We start from the raw sequence: 13,844 nt of genomic DNA, 5'->3' as shown, positions 1-13,844 counted from the left end.
AGAAATATCAGCACGCACGTCAATGCCAGCTCCTTTCTTCAACTTCCACCAGGACAAGATTTAAGAACATCGAAATCTTATATTACTGGGTCCTTGCACATCACCATATTCGAGGAGAAGCATCTGCAATACATCATCGAAGTATACCTTGAATGATTAGAATTGTCAGCAAACCGAAATGGCCGAGAATTTCAAATCCACTGTTCTCAGTGAATCACAGTTATCTACAACAAAGAGGAACTCATACAACCCAAGACGCGATGTTTAGTTTATATAGGCTGCAAGATTGGCAAGAAACAAACAGCTCTCAATAATTCAGACAACAGACAGGCTGCCTGCGCTAATCATAACAGTTAACATTTCTTCATTTTTGATCCATTTGCAAAAAAGTGCGTAAAAGAAGCCAAGATCAAGCAACATGCCAACATCTACAGAATACACTAAAGAAGATGATACAATTGGTTAGAATAACATTTTCATGACCATAAATGTCTAATATCCATTGACAAATATCTGGCTCTTGATAATAGAATCATATTCCCATTGAGGAAATTTCAAGCTCAATTTTGTACTTGAAGATAAGCCATCAGGTTGCAACTTTTAGATCCAATGTGATGTCCCAGATGTTTTGATCAGACAGAGGGCACACATATTTAGCTTTGTCGGTTTGATATGCCAATGTTAGACAAAAGGGTCATACCGCCTATGGAAAATGAATAACATGAATATGGAGCTTTGAGGACAAAAAGATATAATTATTCTAGCCAGCACCACAAAGACATAATCACTGGCATCTTCCCTTGCATTTGGATCCTAAACTGGAGTCTGTTAGCTTGCCATGGCATCTCATAGATGCCTAGCCTTCAAGAGCGCCCAGTGCTTTCATGTCCTCCAAAAAGGCTGTATACGAGTCATCAATACTCTGTGCCTTTGTTGTTGATGACGTCGCCATTGAGACAGGCTTTCCAATGGTAGTGGTAGCTGAAGGTTTGGGAGCTGAAGCTGTTGCTGAGAGCTGCTGCTTCGGTTTTGTTTTTGGGTTTGCAGATTCTCTCCTCACACGCACGGATGCAGGAACCTGCACCAATGGACGAACTACTGATAATACTGCAGATAAAACGGGCATATGCAATGATATAAAGATATAATAAATAAAAAGGACTATCAACCCTAAACGTAGCACAACAGATTGACATAGTAATATTGCTGAATTTATCGCATTTCCAGAGGTCATGACATTGAAACTTTTCCCTCTGTTGATACTTTAAGTGCCAAAGAAAAAAAACTGCCAAAATATAATTACTGAAATCAGCAACTCCTTTATCTGCTTACTGCATTAAACAGTAAGCAAATGGAAAATAGAGGAAAACAGAGAACTCGAGTTCTCAAGTGAAACATTGTAAAACTATCAATCTCAAATGCACAGCCTTTTCAAATGAAAGCAAGAAACTCGACCAAATAAACATGAAAAGAACCAGCATTTGGAACAAACTTCAGCTACAAATGCTCTGACCTTGGAGCAAAGAGATCCAACTGCATAAAAAGAATAATTGTTTTAAAAAAATGATGATATTGCTGTTATTCAGAACCCCAGCAATACTAGTTTGGCAATGTCTGCTCAATGTGCAAAACTTAATTATTCTCTAACCTACAGTAGCCTAAGCTTCTTTCTTTCATTTCTTCAACACTACCCTTTCTAGTTACTAATGCACTATTTGATAGGAATAAGAAACTAAGATATCATATTGACTATCTAATTTAAAAGTCACAAGCCAATTCGCAGACAAGTTTGGAATGCACCGACTGCAAGGAATTAACAGAGTGAAGAACAAACCATAGCTGTCAGTTCTGGGTTATGTTGTGCTAATGGTCTCTTCACAACTGTTGATGCAGCTGATTTGACGTATGATGGTTTCTGAGGCAAGGGGTGGTTGAATGCAGCAAAATCATCATCTTGAGCGTTGAAAAGACCTGCCATGGCTGGAGGCCTAGGAATTGGCGGTGGACCAGGAGGCATACCAAAAGGTGGCCTTGTAATTTGAGGAGGAATCCCTGGAGGAGGAGGAGGAGGAGGAGGTGGAGGCCTACTAGGAATTCCAGGGATCATCAGTGGTGGTCTCATATCTGGTGGAGGGGGAAATCGTGCAATTCCGGGAGGTAAAATGTCAGGTTGTAAAGAGTGGATCAGGGGAGGTCTGTGAGACAAGGGTGGTAGGTGTGTTGGAGGTGGTGGTAGCAATTGTGCCATTTTAGTATTTTCCCTTCTTCCTGTAGCATTATCTTCCGAGGGTGCAATACCATATTGCCCATCTGTTGATTTGAAGGACAATCCAGGGGGTGGTGGAGGTGGAGGGAGCACAGCTGTACCCTGAAAAAGAAGAGATACAAACTCAATAAAAAAAGGTGTTTTTTTTTTGTTAAAAAGGTAACTTTATTGCTTGTACTTAAGCTCTACCAGGATAAGGAAGAACCATGTTGACAACTGATCTATATAGACCACTAAATTAAAATGTTCATCATGCAAGTTTTCTTTAGGCATGTTACCTAGTGCTAGATGTCAATGCATTTAAGCTGAACAAAATAATACCTGATTAGAATCTTTCATATGTAGGCCCTCTGAAGCTGCACTTTTGCTATTGTGTACTTCCTCTACATTTGTGCTTATTGGTGGTAGCTGTAAAGACCGCTGAAGGGGTGGGGGTGGAGGAGGAGGTAACGATGTATGAGCTGCATTTTGTTCTTTTGGTGGTGGTCCTGGAGGAGGTGGAGGTGGTGGTGGCAGTATCAGAGCTTTTGCATCTGCAGTTGGCTTAGGTGGGTTTGGTGGTGGTGGAGGTAAAGGTATTGATGAAGGAACAGAAGAATCTTCCATAGAAGCAATTTCACCAGAGGTTGGCAAGGGAGGTGGCAGTGGGGGTGGGGGTGGTAAGGAAAGTCCTGCTTCTTCTGATTCTGACTTGGAGGAAGATGCTCCAGTGCTTGAGGAAGCAGGTAATGGGATTCTAGGTCCTACACATATACCACAAAACTGAAATTTGGACTTGGTATATCATTAATTGTCAAAATATACAGACAAAGGTGGAAGAAGAATAGTAACCTATAGATGATTTGTACATGGGGGGTTTGCCCGGAGGAGGTGCCCCTGTTGGGTTTAATGTAGGATGATAATAAACTGAGTCCTGCAGTAAGAAGCCGGTTAGTTTGTCCACATTTAAGTCTTAAAAGAAATGACTTGGTTTAGAAACACACTTCAGGCTTTGGGTGCTTTGCTCTTTCATCTTCCTCTGCAGTGGACCGTCTCCGAGGGGGACCCAGGTGGCTGGTAACAAATGCACATACAAAAGGAAATGACAAATAGGGAAAATCAATATGGAATATGAAATGAAAGTAGAGCAGATCAATGGGATAAACCTCACCTGAACATAACTGGTTCCTCACCTTTTTCACGCATTTTCTCTTCATATTCCTGTGTCAAAATTGAATACCAAATATTAAAGGAACAGATTCAGAAAAATAGAATCAGTTTTTTTCAACTGTTTATAGTGGCATATGAAGATATTCTTATTACTTATGGAAATAATCAATCTCACTCCAACCAACTTGTCTAAAGTATTTAGGTTTAAATTGAACTCAGTTGAAGTAGCTTGAGATCATTTTAGGTCAATTGGAGTTCCATTATACTTATTGTGGGTCCAACTGATTCAGTTTCTGTTCTATTAGATTCAATTGCCAGTCAGTAGAGTCGATCTCCTTTTCAGTCTAGTTTGAAATCAAAATGAGTTTGATTAGTCAATTGGCAAGCAGTTTACATGGAACACAAGAAATAGCACTAATAGAGAGATGAAGAAATCAAACATCCAACAATTAGCAGTTCCACCAAGAAAATAAGGAAAGAACAAAACCTTCCTTTTCTTCAAAACTAGGTTTAATGTATCCTCAAGTTGCCTCTTCTTATGCTTCCTTGCCTTGTCCAGAGCACCATCTGCCTCTGCATCGAACAGTCACGAATGCAACCAGTTCAAGTATCAGTACTTTGTGCACTAATATTCTAATTTTAAGCTACTTAAACTTCAAACAGTGCTGGATATTGGATACATGCAACAAATCTGGTTATAATGAATTAAAATACAGAAAGGGACCCTGCATTATAGAAAGCTATTGATCAACGGATCATGTGAATTTGGATTTGCACCTAGCAAATATCTTTTCAGCTCTATATAGATTAAATAACTAAAATAGCAGTGATCTCACTGAGGTCCTATCTTTGAAACATTAATTGTTAGAAGACTATTGGACATGAAGGTTTATCTGTTTAAAATGTCATAAAGAGGCGAAAAATAGCATGGATCAGTTCAAAATAGCAAGGATCAGTTCAAAGTAGCAAGGAAAGACTACACATTACTAGTAAAACTTTATAATGGAAAACACACATTGCAAACAATGTCTTTTAAGTCAATATGCTCCATAAACTGAACTCGTTTCACCAGTAGGATTAAGATAGCTGAGACGCCAGTAAGCATATTTTGAACTGATCCTTGCTATTTTGTATGTGCTGCCCCAAATTTTTCACCATGGATTAGACCAAATTGAATATATTGCAATGATGAGTCTAAAACCCATTAAGCTTTGCAAAGCACTGCATATGAGGATTCAGATAAATAACAGCCAACTGAATACATTACACCTTACTCTTACAAAGCATGTCTAGCTAAACAAATAGATTACTACATATATACTTTCACCAAGACAACATGATTTATGATATGGGACGACACCAGCAATTTACTTCATGTAAAAGATGCAGACATCTAAAAAAATAGCAAAGGAGGTAATCAGCTAAATCCTGATATTCTTGCTAATAATAAAATTAGAAAAGGTTAAAGCAACAATAGGATCTGCACTAATCATATGAAGAATATGATATGTCAAAGGCAATAGCAAGTACTCATCATTTCCAGCTTGTCAATCTGATCCTTGATGGCATCAGGGTCCTTCTTCAGGATACCAACCTCCCGTACCTTCTTTCTTTCTTTCTTGTTCTGTTTATATTATAAGAGAACAGAAGAAATGCAACCATAATTTAGTGTCAGAGACATGAGTAGTTAGGATAGCAATAACCAGCAAGATAGATGATAGAACGAACAACAATGGAGACTTATAATCACAATACTCATTTTGTATCAAATAGAATTGCGACTGGAAGAAATAATAGATTGTGCCAATGATAATTGCTCCATACACACAAATGCATATGATATATATGAGAGAGATACGAGAAAAAAATATAAGTAGCTTGACAATTGACGGTGTCATTGAGAACAAAAATCATCGTATTTCCAAAGAAATAACAAACCCATGAAAGTGGAGAAATTTGGGTCAACATTCTAAAATTATCACATCCTCACTCATTAGAACATTATAGGCTGGAAAAGAGATAATTCATGTACTTGATTTTTGTGATATCAGAAAATAATAAGCATGGAAAGGAAGCAGATCAAACTTCAAAGAACTATGAGTCCCCAAGAATGCATCCTTACAAATTTCATGTACTGCTCAGATAACAGCCAAACCATTAAATCCACCAAATATAGTAATGCCATTTGTTCTCCACTAGAAGTATCAAGAACTGAGTAGGACATATATACTTTCAATGGAGCTGCAAAAGAAGAGCCTCTGAGAATGATTGCAATTAACTAATTTGTCTTCATTAGTTATTTTGGAGGTAGAATAGTCTGTAACAAAAGTCAGAAAACAACCGGCATGAAGACAATAAACATTGCCCAGTTAATGACGACCAATTGATATAACTTCAATCAACAAAAGGTGAATTGAGAACAATCTTAGACTCGCATTGATATTTCTAATAAGATGTAGCTAAGCAAATGCCTGATGATACCAGGAATAGCATCAACAAAGCACTGGTATTAGTGTATAACAAAGTAAGATAATAATATAAGATATCTTGAAAGAAGTCTAGAAACAAGGTTGCACCAGTAGGTGGCAAAGCAGCAAACTAGTAATCTCTTGTTTGACTTAGACCTCAATTAACTTTTATTCAAGTGACATCCGGATAAGTACCAATTAGTAATTGCTACATATAATCTAGATTAGCACGAGAGAAAGACAATTGTATGAGAGGCAACTAACAGAACGAGCTTCTCTATAGTTAATAATTTTACTATAAAACCAGAGGCAACAAAGAATTCAATATTAACTTGGATTTTAGACGGCTAAACCCTAAAATCATTTCAAGAATGCAGTACGTGCCCCAATGTCCAAACGGTGGAATCGACTGAAGCAATTCGATTTGAAAAATAGATAAATTTAACTTATTTCCACTTTCACTCACATTCTACTTTTCGCAAGAAATTCAGAAAAAGAAAAATCTAGAACTCTTTCTCCCAATTTGCCTACACAAATTGGATAAAGAATTCAACTTTAATGTGCATATAATGCTCGAAGCGAGAGATACGTACAAAAGATTCATCCTAAGCATCAAAAGGCCAATTAAATAACATTTCGCGGAAGCATTCAATCCACTCAAAGAAGTTGTTTAGATGGGGAACATTCAAGTTGCAAATCAACAACAATAAGCTTTAAGGGGAACGGATTCGTAATTGCTTACCCTCTTCAGCTCCTTCTTGCGGAGCTCCTTCCGATAGGCGTCGGTAGGGTTCATCACCTTCCCTCCCTTGGTTGTCTTCATCTTGGCCGCCTCCGCCGCCGGTAAAACTGCCGCCGGTGAGATCGAACGAAGAAGAAGACGACTCTAATCAATCTCTTTGACCCCCTTACAGCGGCGTTCGCATTCGATCTCTCAATCGAAATCGCAGCAGAAAGGTTGTGGAATGTGGAACTGTTTCTTGGCCCCTGGACTCAATTGGATTGGGCTACGCAATTGGGTAATTTTTCGATTCGAATCGCATCCTTTCACTATCACCAGAGACGGAGTTAACTCTACATTTCCAAAAAAATAGGAAAAAGTAGGGTCTGAAATGTAAAACTGTTTAAATATAGCCCGTTATGTGGGTTTCTAAACTTTCCATGGATCCGAAACGCAATGGGCCTAAATATCTTAAGAACAAAATGATGCACAAATTCCACACAAACTGGTCTGCAAGGCAGGTCGTCAATTTGCAACCGTGACGATCGCCCAACTTTAGAAAATTAGAAGGGTACTCTTTTATAACCTAGGTTTAAGTAAGAACAAAATGATGCACAAATTCCACACAAACTGAGTAGATCGTCACTCTACAATCGTGATGACTGCCCAGCTTTAAAAAATTAGAAGGGTATTCACTTATAACCTAGGTTTAAATAAGAACAAGCAATGATACACAAATTCCACACAAACCGATCTGCAGGTTGTTTGTCTGCAACCGTGACGATTGCCCAACTTTAGAAAATTAGGAGGGTATTCACTTATGACCTAGATTTAAGTTCAGCTCTTGGTTTGTGACTTAGCTTAACAAGTTAATTCAGCTCAACTAAATGGCTCAACGGTGTATTGGCTTTGAGACATAGCTTGACAGCATAACATCTAGGAGCAATAGTTTGATGGCATTATGACTTAGCGTTTAGATTGAATAATTATATCTATTAGCTAAAAGTTTAGTAAAGCCTAAATATTTGTGTATTAAAGGACAGTTGATATTTTATATTGTCCAAATCTAACCTTCGAACTCTTTAATAATCAAAAGGTTGGAATTCTATTTTGGTCGACCTTGTGCTCCAATGTTTTAAGCAATTTTTTCTCCAAGCTAACACATAACTAAGCTATTAAAACGAACTGAACTAAGCTAAGCCATCAATAGCGAACTAGTTTGTTTAGAGTTAACCTTAAAACTCATGTAATATGTACCCTTCCAATTTTTAAAAGTTAGTTAAGTGATAGTATTTCAAAGGATTAGCGAATTGGTTAGAATCATCAAATCTAAGTGACAAATATATTAGTACATATTTGACGACAGCTCGAACTAAACAGTACGAAGCAGCTCAAACAAATCACCATGTTCTAATTTGGCTCCACTAATTTCATTTGCACAGCTTTTTAGTGTCTCTTTTCCTTTCTATTGCCCTATGCTTACAATTTTAAGACTCAGAATGGTACAAAATTATTCTCTCATCTTATGGAAAATTGCTATATTTATTGGATTCTGTAGAGTGAACAGATTGACTTTCAACGACTACAAAAGAAGAGAGATGGGAGAAAGTGAGAGAGAGAGAGAGAGAGAGAGAGTTCTCCTTCTCCACCATCAAGATTACATGGCTTCTCATCTTTTTCCTAAGTGCATGGCCTTATCATATGACGCAGCCCCATCTTAACTTATTATTCTCGATGACTCAGAAAGATGCCAAGTTGTACTTTCTTTTTCTATAAAATTAAACTTATTGAAGCTTAATAGTGTTGCCACGTAGACGCAAGGGAGAGGGAGAAACGTGCATATCCAACAACTCCAAATATCTAGATTTAGAGCTTGAGAAATCCCATATAAATGCTTCAAAATATTATATAATTTAAGAATAGATAATTTAAGATGTATTCCTTTGTGTGTGTAAAAGGTAATCATATTATCACAGGAAAAGTATAAAAACATAAGCTAGCACCTCTGAATAATGGAAACATGACCCCTTAGTCAATGCACCGAGCTCTGGAATATAATTTACTCTACAATATTGGAGTCCAAAGAGGTACAAAGTTAGGCGTAGATGCTGACGTAGAGGTCATCGGTGTCGCCGTGTCGGCCATGCTCCTTTCCAAGCACCTTCATCGTAAGTCAAAAGGTCAATTTTAATTGTTTTTCTGTGTTTGGTTTTTTGATCCGACAAATGAATCTTTGATCTCTTCCGCTCATCTCTCATCCCTTCCGTCCTATATATAGTATGGTGCAGACCGGAAGGCAATCAAGAAGCAGACAGAGAATCAATAGATAGATTGATAGAAGTAAAAGGATCGAGTGAGAGATGTTCGAGAAGATGGCAGGGGTGGGGTCGGCCATGGGCAGCCTCTTGTTCCTCTACACGATGCTCCGCCAGTTCTTGCCCCCTCATCTCCAGGCCTACTTCACCGCCTACATGAGCAAGCTGCTGTCCTGGATCGACCCGTACATCTACGTCAGCATCCCCGAGTACGCCGGCGAGCGCATGAAGCGCAGCGAGGCCTACGCCGCCGTCGAGGCCTACCTCTCCGCCTCGTGCTCGCAGCGCGCGCGCAAGCTCAAGGCGGAGATCGGGAAGGACAGCGACCGACTGCTCGTCAGCATGGGCGATCACGAGGAGGTCACCGACGAGTTCCAAGGTATGTGAAAGTGTGAATACGACACCGGCGGAAACTTTGCAACCAAGGCACTTATATATATATATATATATTTTCTTTCTTTTTTCACAAATTTATGATTCACACACAAACTTTTCAATATTTATATATTATTAGCCCTACCATAGGTCCATAGCCAATTTGTACTAAAATCTGGCCCTAATATCCAAAATAATTTTTTTTTAATTTTGCGATATCACGTATTTTCCTTTTCGCTTTGCATAATTACAAAATCTTAAGAGAAACGGGAATGTTAATTAAAAATAATGATAAAATATAGGGTGTTCTTTAAAAAATTTGCACCAGAGAGTGATGCGATTACTTATCCAATACAAGGTACCAAGCTGTGGTGGACGTCCACCTCCCGGCCTACGCAGTCCACCTCGCCGCCGTGGCGCCCGGCGGTGAGCGACGAGAAGAGATACTACAAGCTCGCTTTCCACAAGCGCCAGCGCGAGCTCGTAATGTCCTCCTACCTCAGCCACGTCCTTAAAGAAGGCCGCGAGGTCACCATCAAGAACCGGCAGCGCAAGCTCTTCACCAACATCGCTAGCAACAAGTACGACTTTTTTTCCAGGGCGTCGGCGTGGAGCCACGTCGTCTTCGAGCACCCCTCGACCTTCGCCACCCTTGCCATGGACCCCGACAAGAAGAAGGAGATCATCGACGATCTCCTCGCCTTCCGGAATCGCAAGGAGTACTACGCCAAGATCGGCAAGGCATGGAAGAGGGGGTACCTCCTCTATGGCCCGCCGGGGACCGGCAAGTCCACCATGGTCGCCGCCATGGCTAACCTATTGGACTACGACATCTACGACCTCGAGCTGACGGCGGTCAAGGACAACACCGCGCTGCGCAAGCTTTTCATCGAGACGACGAGCAAGTCGATCATCGTCGTCGAGGACGTGGATTGCTCGCTCGACCTGACCGGGAAGCGGAAGGACGGCAAGAAGACAAGCGGAGACAAAGAAGACGACGGTAAGGAGAAGAAGAGCGACCCAGAGGAGAGCAGCAAGGTGACGTTGTCCGGGCTGCTAAACTTCATCGACGGGCTCTGGTCGGCGTGTGGCGGAGAGCGGCTCATCGTGTTCACGACCAACCATATAGAGAAGCTCGATCCGGCGTTAATAAGGAGAGGAAGGATGGACAAGCACATAGAGATGTCGTACTGTGGATTTGAGGCTTTTAAGGTGTTGGCTAAGAACTACCTCGACATTGACTCGCATCCATTGTTCGATACTATTCGCCAACTGCTCGAGGAGGTTAACATCACCCCGGCCGACGTCGCCGAGAACCTGACGCCGAAGTCCCTTAACGACGGCGAGGAGACCTGCCTTGGGAGTTTGATTCAAGCTTTGAAAAGGGCCAAGGAGGAAGGAAATGGAGGAGAGAGCAGCAGCGAGGAGACAGTGATCGACGCAGCTCAAAATTGAGGATTTTATAAATAGAAGGTAAATGATTGAATAATTACTATTGATTTCTCTCTCTTAATAGAAAACGATACTAAATAAAATTAATTAAAAGTATCGGTAAAGATTTTTTAATAACAAATTGGTTAATATAGAATCAATCGCTCTTTATAGAATCATCATCTCTATCATTTTGTAAGCATAAACGAATCTATCTTTTTAAGAGTAATTGCTATCGTGAAGCCTATGATTGCTCTGCTGCTACTGCTTGGATAATCTAGTGCATCTCAGCGGACTAGATTAATTTGGTAATGCGAAAAAGATTTCAAATTTTAACGAAGGCAATATCTATTCATTTCACCCCCAAAAGTCAAATCGAATCAAATTAACGCTAAAGAGAAAATTCCTTTTGGTTCTACTATGCATTCCACTGATTAAGCCATTATAAGCATATTTACCTGTAGAATTATTAAATATGAAAGAACCAAGCCTTACGTAATATCATTGCATTGAACGAGAACAACAAAGAAGACCAAAACACCCACCTCATTATGAAACGAAAGATTGTAATCTCTGTAATCTAGCATATATAACCTGCTTATAAAACCTTCTAGACCTATAGAACAGTCCTAAAGCAACGGCAAATCCGAGAAGACAAACACATGCCATTATCAAGAATGATAGCATGAAGCAGTGCTTACCCACGCATGTATGCCCGTCGGATGCTTTCATGTCGTATATATAGCCTACCACTCTAACTGAGAGAACATAAGAACCGCAGGGGCTTGCAACGGCCACGGTGTTGAATAAGGTGCCGAAATGCGTGAGGCCAAATATTTCTGAGGTGACACTGGGCATCAGTGCCCATTGAGAACCATAGCACAGGCCAACCAAGAAAGAACCCACATATAGAGAACCAGGAAGGCCAGAGGAGATGATAACATGGCCAGCACTCATTATAAGAAGTGCTAAAGCTATGAATAAGGGCCTAGCACAACCTCTTGAGTGAAGGAAGTAATCAGAGATATAGCCTGCACCAAAACGCCCCAGAAAATTCCATATACTCCATAGCGAAACTAAGGTATTCATATCGGAGATCTTGTAACCAAGTGATGCTCCAATTTGGCTAATGTTGTTTACAGTTGCCAACCCTGAACCCATCCCACATGCCATGACTATAAACAGTAACCAGAAGTCATACGAACACATTGCTTGCAATAAGTTCATGTCTTCTCTTGGCTGCTGCAGCTTCTCTTGAAAAGATGGCTCAAGCTCACTGTAAGAGTCGACGCCGCCACTACGATCATTCTGCGTACGAGCCCCTTTGGCTACTAATCGTTCGTGACCCCTGTAGCCAGCAATTTCTCTTGTATCTTTTTCTTCAATCAATGTAACACTTTCGTGACAAGCAATTCCTACCGGTGCTTCTGAGTCCTCCCTCATCTGGGCTTTTACTACAAGGGCTAGCGGTGATAGAAGCAATAACATGAGTATAGCAAATATCACAGCGCGAGCTGTTGATCCAATTATGATAGCATGTCCACCAATTATGACAAGCATAAGATAGCCAGCAACACATAAGGCAATAACTGAAAAGGCACCAAGGAATTTCTTGTCATATTTTCCATTTTCATGATGAACTTCAACAAAGAACAGGAGCAACACTGCTAGAGAAGTAGGCAACAGTGCAAGCATCAGAAGAAAAGAACTTGGGCTGTCATTGAACATTGTTTGGTATATTTGAACCAAAATAGCTCCACTTAGACCCAGAAAACCCTATACATATATATGCACAAAGAGCAAAAGCAAAATGTTAATCACCATTATAACAGTTATATTATCCAGCGAACTTAAAGTAAATCAATCATTATATCCTTGATATCCAGGGACTTTCCCTGATTCCGTAAATTAGAAGGCAGTAGGTATTGGTGTGCACTGCTCAAGATCAGATTATTTACAAATTGAGCAAAAGCTCAACCAGAGATCAAGAAAGTCAACTTATTTAAGTGATTAGTTACATTTTATTAATAGTTCTCTGTAGTACGATCTCAATAAAACAACTGCAGCATCTATCATATCAAATATATCATCTATCAACTAAAATTGTAGGATAGCTAAAAACACCGCTCGAAGGGCTCACTATGGATAGAGAAATTGAAGAGGGATAACAGGGGAGGTCAAGACTCCCATAATTATTTTTTAAATTTTTTTTACAACTTATAAATGATCGATCAGAACAAGAAATTCTGCTCTCAATCTAGCTAATTCTCCACTAAAAGCTTCTACATGCAAGAAGAATTTCTAACCTCAGTACCCACCAAACATTCCAAAAATTAATAAGAAATGAATTCCCTTTTGTATCCAAGAAACGAAACTTTCCACCAAACTAGTAATCTGATCATATAGACAAATCATTGAAATAAAAAGGAGACGATCGAGGAAAAGAAAAACCCTACCTTCATGATGCCGATCACGGTGCCACGGTACTCCGGGAAATTCTCGACGGCCGTGACAACATCCGCCGTGTTGAGGTAGGTCTGCGCCTGCGCGGCGAGGAGCATGTAGAGGCACATGGCCCAGGGCGGCGGCCGGTTCACCGCGCCGGTGACGGAGAGCCACATGAGGAGGTACCCGACGAAACACTGGGCGGCGCCGGCGAGGAGGACGAGCCACGGGCGCCGGCGTCCGAGCGGGGCCCACGAGGCTAGGAGGCCAGAGAGAACTCCGGCGTTGGCGCCGACGTCCTTGAAAAAGGCGACGGAGTCGAGCGTGGACTGGTCGTATCCCTGACTCGACTTTAAGAGCGGCGAGTACACCCCAAAGCAGTAAGACCCACCGGCGGAGCACTGGATCCACGTCCCCGCCGCCATCGCCGCCCATTTGCTCCGCCGCGCGGAGCACCGGATCCCCATCATCTCCGGCTAGTCGTTTGCGATGTTGCTCATCGAGCTGTCTGCTTCCTAATAAATTTATAGATTAACTATAGGAGTTTCAGATTAAGGCAGACGTGGCATGAGTTGGATGGGTAGATAAAGTGGGCCGTAGTTGCAAAAGTCTGAAGGGTATAAACTTTTCTGCAAAATAAATTTATTTTTAAATACATTAAGCAAATAGGGGTG

General features: G+C 40.7%; 3 protein-coding genes across 4 annotated transcripts; 1 reads left to right on the top strand and 2 right to left on the bottom strand.

Moving 5' to 3' along the window:
* Positions 1 to 409: 409 nt before the first annotated feature.
* Positions 410 to 6,759, bottom strand: LOC140759119 (protein EARLY FLOWERING 5-like). Its single transcript, XM_073095594.1, has 9 exons — positions 6,626 to 6,759; positions 4,946 to 5,039; positions 3,903 to 3,988; positions 3,417 to 3,466; positions 3,250 to 3,319; positions 3,098 to 3,179; positions 2,588 to 3,009; positions 1,835 to 2,368; positions 410 to 1,078 (listed from the first exon to the last, which is right to left on the bottom strand). The coding sequence occupies exons 1-9, from the start codon at positions 6,704 to 6,706 to the stop codon at positions 857 to 859; spliced, it is 1,641 nt and encodes a 546-aa protein (XP_072951695.1). The 5' UTR covers positions 6,707 to 6,759; the 3' UTR covers positions 410 to 856.
* LOC140759118 (protein NUCLEAR FUSION DEFECTIVE 4-like) lies at positions 6,626 to 13,679 on the bottom strand. 2 transcript variants are annotated; one of them, XM_073095593.1, is made up of 3 exons: positions 13,182 to 13,679; positions 11,427 to 12,501; positions 6,626 to 6,933 (listed from the first exon to the last, which is right to left on the bottom strand). In XM_073095593.1, the coding sequence occupies exons 1-3, from the start codon at positions 13,638 to 13,640 to the stop codon at positions 6,818 to 6,820; spliced, it is 1,650 nt and encodes a 549-aa protein (XP_072951694.1). In that variant the 5' UTR covers positions 13,641 to 13,679; the 3' UTR covers positions 6,626 to 6,817. The 2 variants fall into 2 exon arrangements, with proteins under 2 accessions (XP_072951694.1, XP_072951693.1); XM_073095592.1 differs by lacking the exon at positions 6,626 to 6,933 and having other exon boundaries at positions 10,990 to 12,501; positions 13,182 to 13,678.
* On the top strand, positions 8,829 to 10,842 carry LOC140759120 (AAA-ATPase ASD, mitochondrial-like). The gene is made up of 2 exons (XM_073095596.1): positions 8,829 to 9,298; positions 9,653 to 10,842. The coding sequence occupies exons 1-2, from the start codon at positions 8,965 to 8,967 to the stop codon at positions 10,747 to 10,749; spliced, it is 1,431 nt and encodes a 476-aa protein (XP_072951697.1). The 5' UTR covers positions 8,829 to 8,964; the 3' UTR covers positions 10,750 to 10,842.
* Positions 13,680 to 13,844: the final 165 nt, after the last annotated feature.

This window comes from Typha angustifolia, chromosome 4, assembly GCF_048772165.1.
Source record: "Typha angustifolia cultivar Huaian chromosome 4, ASM4877216v1, whole genome shotgun sequence".
Taxonomy (NCBI): domain Eukaryota; kingdom Viridiplantae; phylum Streptophyta; class Magnoliopsida; order Poales; family Typhaceae; genus Typha; species Typha angustifolia.
Note: the sequence above shows the minus strand (reverse complement) of the source record. Positions and strands in the feature narration are given on the sequence as shown.